At 49.0% G+C, this 6000-nt stretch overlaps 1 protein-coding gene across 5 annotated transcripts in view; it reads left to right on the plus strand.

Moving 5' to 3' along the window:
* The window catches only part of CCDC30 (coiled-coil domain containing 30), a 123038-nt gene extending 119217 nt beyond the window's left edge, over positions 1-3821 (plus strand). For 4 of the 5 annotated variants that reach the window (XM_054009324.1, XM_054009325.1, XM_054009326.1 and 1 more), the window contains 2 exons: positions 459-526; positions 3366-3821. In XM_054009324.1, the coding sequence (XP_053865299.1) occupies positions 459-526; positions 3366-3579 (282 nt within the window). In that variant the 3' untranslated portion in view covers positions 3580-3821. The remainder of the gene's footprint in view (positions 1-458; positions 527-3365) is intronic. The other variant, XR_008442809.1, reaches the window with a different exon arrangement.
* The last annotated feature ends 2179 nt before the right edge of the window (positions 3822-6000 follow it).

Consider the following 6000-nt stretch of genomic DNA (forward strand, 5'->3'; position numbering starts at 1 on the left):
AGATGTGTTTATAATAATAAATCTGCTCCCCCAGGCCCCATGTGCTTATAAAGAAGAATATATAATATAATTTGTTAGGATTTTCAACTACAAATGGCTACCTTTACTGGAGCAGATCCATTCAATGGAAATAACTTTTCCTGAATTATTTGCATATGGTTTTTTTCATCCTCTGGGAGTTATGCTCATGCCCTTGCATTGAACTGTTATTAGAAAAACCCATCATATAAATAACATCCCTCACATGCCACCGACACACACAAAACATATGGTCCCTTGAGGTGTTTCATCTCTTTGGAATTCTCTGCATCTGTGATTCCATGTGTTCTCTCTATAAATGTTATATTAAAACCTTCTTTTTCTCTCTAGTTTGCGAATGACACACTTGCAAGCATTGATTGCCTAGAGCATCCTTCCTACCTTGGATTTGTTGTTTATTTTTCTGGTTCTCTTTCTAGGACTTCAGGAGCATTGGCTTCTCTGAATGCCAGCTGCTAAGTAAGATGTTGCCACGTCCAAACATAAGGTATTATAAGTAAAAACATGCAGGCAGTGTGTCTATTTACTAATAGTGAGACTTATCATAGAATATCAGGGTTGGAAGTGACCTCAGAAGGTATCTAGTCCAACCCCCTGCTCAAAGTAGGACCAATCCCCAGACAGATTTTTGCCCCCGATCCCTAAATGGCCCCTTCAAGGATTGAACTCACAACCCTGGGTTTAGCAGGCCAATGCTCAAACCACTGAGCTAGCCCTCCCCCCAAACGTCTGAGGAGAATGAAGCTGTGAATTCTTGTTTTCCAAACACATGCTCCACCCTTTCTTTTATTTGGAGATGTGTTTTAGTCATGCTGTGGGGAAAACGATTATATAAAAGCACATGGTACAGAGAAGAAAAGTTCCAGAAATACATTTTCCAGCTCCTCATGATTTATGGGTGGTAGTTTAAGTAATAACATAATCATAGAAGACTAAAGATGCACTGCCAGCTATGTACACAATGGAGTTTCAAAATCTTTATCCCTTGGCCCATGCATGCACCATTCTTTTGAAGAGATACTGAAATAAATAATAAAATAATTTGAATGAAACCAGAAGACAGCTGGTCTGTGCCACCTAAGCTCACATTCAAATCACTAAGTGTAATACTGATTGTTAACATTCCTCAGTTGTTATAGTTTTCTTTGCCAAGCTCAGGAGTACATGGTGCAAATGGACGTCACTGGATTCTGTTGAGCTGAGGGGTGAAAACATTTCACTGTTACTCTCGTGTCCCACAGGTGGTGCTAAAACGTAGGGTTCTTTTTCATGATCTCGGGGCTAATGTCTCCATAACCATACATGGGAGTGAACCTTCTCCTGTAGTGCTAAGCGTCATTTCCTAAACAGTCTGAAAGACAGCCACAAAACAGAGTTTTCAGAACAGATTTCAGCAAACTCTTTGCATGCTTGGGTTCTTCTTCATTAGAAGATTTTAGGCCTTTCCCCACAATTCTATAAGCCTCTCTGTCCTGTCAGTAGATCATAATAACCATTAGTCCCATTCTCACAACTCTTCTTCAAGGGACTTGATAACTTGCAAAACTGTTTGCAATGAAACTTCAAAAAAAGCCCTCTGCCCGTGCCTTAGGAGACAGAGGGACTAAGAAACCCTTGCAAAGCGATTCCCGTGCTTGTCCCCCAGCATCCCAGTCTCCAATACATGTCTTATGATCTCTGGGTCTTTGGAAGCCCCTCCTACAATGGGCAGGGTGTCTCCCATGCTAAGGGGAAACCCCACTCTCCCCCTGTTTGGTGGGGCTACTCATACATACAGAGAAACCCTGCCCATTGGGGGAGGGCTTCCCCCAGGCCCTTGTTATAAAAGATAGGGCCAGTGCTTTGCCAGCTCAGTCTACATAACAGGCCATGCCCCTATGGGTATGGGAAGGGCAATGACCTTCTCTTGAAGATCCTGGTACCTAACCTGGAGGATCATGGGCCATTGGCCTGCCCAAAATTTGAAATTGGGTTCTGGCTACAGCCCTCCCTCAAAGACTCCTGGGGCTAAGGGGGAGCAGGGGCCATGTGAAGAAGGGTGTTTAAGGAGGAATTGAATTTTAGGGGGTTTAGAAGTGTGGCTAAACCATCCTCTGCTAGCTGCTGCCTCCTTTACTTTGATTGTAAGCCTTTTGGGGCTCTCCATTATGTGTGTAAAGGACCTATCACAATGGGCCTTGCTCCCTGGTTGGGGCTCAAGGTGCTACTGTAATACATGTAATTAATAATAATAAAGAGCTACTGGTTTCCAGGGAAGGGGTACAGAGTGCTGGGATGCCATGGGAGAGCCAGGAGTTCGGCAGTTTTTGCATGCTCTGTGGAGTCTGGGGGCTCCTCGGAGGAAAATGGAGTCTCTAGGGTTTAGGTTGGGAGCAGTTAGGGGATAGAGGGGTTGGAATAACCATGGTGGGAGCCATTGGGTCACAGGAGCTTGTAGGGGTGTACTTATGGGGGGAGCCTTGGAGGCACTGTGGGTTAGGAGGAGCCAAGGGAGCGAGGGAAATAGGAGTCTATCCCAGTTATGGGGAGCAGGCATCTAGAGAGCTGGGCGGCTTGGGGCTTGCCTCCAGTTGAGTTGGGGGACAGTGGGTTATGGGGAAACGTAGGTGATTTGGAGAGGCATGAGGATTGAGTGAGGTGTGGCAGGACCCAGAACTTGGTGCCCGGCCCATGTTGATCAAGGTGCTATGGGACTGAGTGGGAAGAGAAAGTTTTGCTTCTGCTGTTTAGCAGGGCTGGGGGTCGCAGGGCAGCCGCACATTGACTTAGGTTACGGAGGGGTTTTGCCATAAACATTAGCAAACATGTTCTGGGCAAGACAGTGTAGGAGTAAAGCAACTTGACAGATCTTATCAGCGCTGCACTGTAAATATGCAACAGCAATGGACATTTCTGAACACAGTTTAACCACATTTTACTGACTTCTTTCCCAAATTAAGTTTTCCAAAAACAGCTCCAAAACTTTTATTTTTAAATTAAAAACCACTTGTTTGTGACACAAATTGCCCTGTTCCCTTAAAGCCTGGCCTTACTGGCAAGAGCACCTCTTGGGAAGGAGAGGAGGTGTAGAGAAAGGAAGGATAGTCCAGTCAGTAGGGCACTAGCCTAGGATTTGGGTTCAAGTCCCTGCTGTGCCACAGACTTCCTGTGTGATGTCTCTCAGCCTTTCCCCCAGCTGTAATTGGGAAATAATAGCACTGCCGTGTCCACAAGGTGTGTGAGGACAAAAGGATTGTGAGGCACTTAGACACTACAGTACTGGAGGCCAGGTGACTGCCGTAGGCAGATGTTGGCAAAGTGAATTAGTGATGGAAATTCTTTTTCAGCTTCTCAGCAACAGGGCTGCCAAACTCCCTTGGCATTCTGAGAGCCATCCAAGATGTCAAGCCTGAAGAAGGAACCGAGACCCCAAAGTCCCTGTTTTCCTTATCACCTTCTCAGCCTTCTGAGATTGGTTACTTAAATGTGGCTTCACCTGGAGACACCACAAACTTCCCAACGCAGCCCCAGAGTCCAAGCTTCGGCTGCGATAGCGTCTAAGAGGGACTCCAAGGAGCTGCTCTCTGATTGGACTGTGGCTGTTGGCTTCCTGTTGCAGTGGACCACGCGTCCAGCCAGATCAGTATGTGTCCAATAACTCGTTAAAAGAATTTGGTGAGTTTTCTCAGCTGTTATTTGACAGCTGTTGTGTCAATCACTTGCCCAGCTCTAGCATCTCATACCAGATCGCCCTGTAATTTTTACATTCACAGATTTAATTCATTAAAAGGTTTTTTTAAAAAGGGTGTTTGTCATTTGGTCTCTAGATCACACAAGGAGTTGACACGTTCACAGGCCAGGGCCCTGATCCTGCCTCTGCACGGGTCCATGATGCCAGGGCCAGATTAAACTTTTGTGGGCCTGACGCCAAACATATTTGTGAGCCCTCATCAGGGCCAGCTCCAGCTTTTCTGCTGCCCCAAGCGGAGAAAAAAAATAAAAAGACAAGCAGTGGTACTTCGGCGGCATCTCAATCGTGCCGATTCTTCGGCGGCAGCTCAAAGAGGAAGAGAGGGAATGAGGGACCCGCCCCCAAATTGCCACCAAAGACCTGGATGTGCCGCCCCGATACCGGACGGACTGCTGCCCCTTTGTATTGGCCACCCCAAGCACCTGCTTCCTTACCTGGTGCCAGCAGCCGGCCCTGGCCCTCATGTAGTTCTTATGGACCCCTTCCGAGTGTGGGCCCAGCGCGACGGCGCCATAGTAAACCTGGTACTGCTGGGATGGGGATGAAAACATTTATTCATAAACAAAATAAGATATTTGAAGCCATACTTGATTGAGACCTCCACTCAGCCCATAGAGAACAAACTGGGCTAACATCAATATACCCAGAATACTTGAATTTGGTTTACTTATGTGGGAGGGGGTTCTTTGTTAGTTTAGTCTTTTTTGTTAAAACACTCAGGGCCTACTTCTGGCCCTGAACACAAGTGTTAACTAGCACATTTATGAGCCATATTAAGCCCCGATGTCCCACTCAGTGGAGTTGCACCTGCATCTCCCCTCCACCCACAGTTATGTTTCATAAATATAATTTTGAAAGCTGGATTTTTCTACTTTGGTACAATAATGTTTACAAAACTTAAGTTACTGGGGTGGAATGCGGGGAGGAAAACTGCTGGTGCTCATCTTTTGCTGGGAGAAAAGGCCACAGAGACACACATACACTTTATCACAAAGGCTACCACAATCCAGCCTCAAGTCTATATACCAACCTTCACACCTGGGCTCTCCCCCCAACACACACACACAACTAACCCCAACCTTCACACAAGGGCTCTTTTCAATGTCCCTGCTACCACTCCCCCCACTTTCACCCAAGGGCTGTCACCTTCCTCCCTCCTACTGCACCCCCATGAACCAACCCCCAACTTTAACCAGAAGTATCCCTTCCCTCTGCCCCCCACCCCTCTACACCCCGGTTCTCCTATCCCGCTCCCTCATGGAATCACTGCCAGCTCCCCCGTCGAACCTGGACTCACTCCACAACTGCCCCATCCTGCCAAGCCGTGCTCCCCCCTCCCCGAAGTGTGGGGCCAGTTGCTGGGCATTGCCACTGGCAGGGGGCAGGCAGCCAGCCTTGCTGTCACCACCCCCACCCGCCGGGGGTCACAGACAACCACCCCCCGGTGCAAAGCTGCAGGGTCCAGACCGTGCCAGGAGCCTGTGGCCGGGGGGGGGCTGCACGTGGGGATCAGAGCACCACGGCTGCTCCCGGCTTCCCACTGCCCCAGGAGAGCGGGACAGACTTGGGGGTGAGGTGAGCCATGGGGGTGGGGGGCTCTCTCCCTGCGCCATTTCCTTGCTGGGGGGTTGGGTTTTTTTGTTTTTTGATCTGCCCGCTTCAGCTGGGGCGGCTCACAGCGTGGCGCGGGGCATGCTGGGACTAGTAGTGCAGCTGGCAGCGCAGGTCCCAAGGCCCCAGCAGAACACAGCGGCGTGCAAACTGTAACTCCCAGCATACCTTGCCACACCCAGTCCCTGCTGCGCCTGCGCGCTGGAGAAGTTGCTGACTTCACATTGCCGGGCTGTGGCCAGGGCTGGACTAACCCTTTGTGGGTCCCCAAGTAGTCACATGGCCCCTTCCGTGTGGGCCACTGTAAACCCAGTACTGCGCCCTGCAGTCACAGCGGGACCGGGGCCCCGATCCTGCCCTCCGGACAAGGCTGCCTGGCCTGGCCTGCACTGGGCGGGGAGACGAGACTGGGTAGGCACTTTTCCCACCTACTCGGGCAAGCCTGTTTCTGCACCAGAATTTCCTACCTGTAGCAGTTACTCATATGTAAGGGATTGTAGAAAACTGCTTCTAATGTAATTTGCTACCAATAGCAGCGAATTGTTACCAGTAGCAGTTACTGATACCTGAGGTTGTTCTTATTTGCTGACTTGTCCTAATTTGCTAAAACTTGACAGTGG

Source organism: Malaclemys terrapin, chromosome 19 (genome assembly GCF_027887155.1).
Source record: "Malaclemys terrapin pileata isolate rMalTer1 chromosome 19, rMalTer1.hap1, whole genome shotgun sequence".
Classification (NCBI taxonomy): Eukaryota; Metazoa; Chordata; order Testudines; family Emydidae; genus Malaclemys; species Malaclemys terrapin.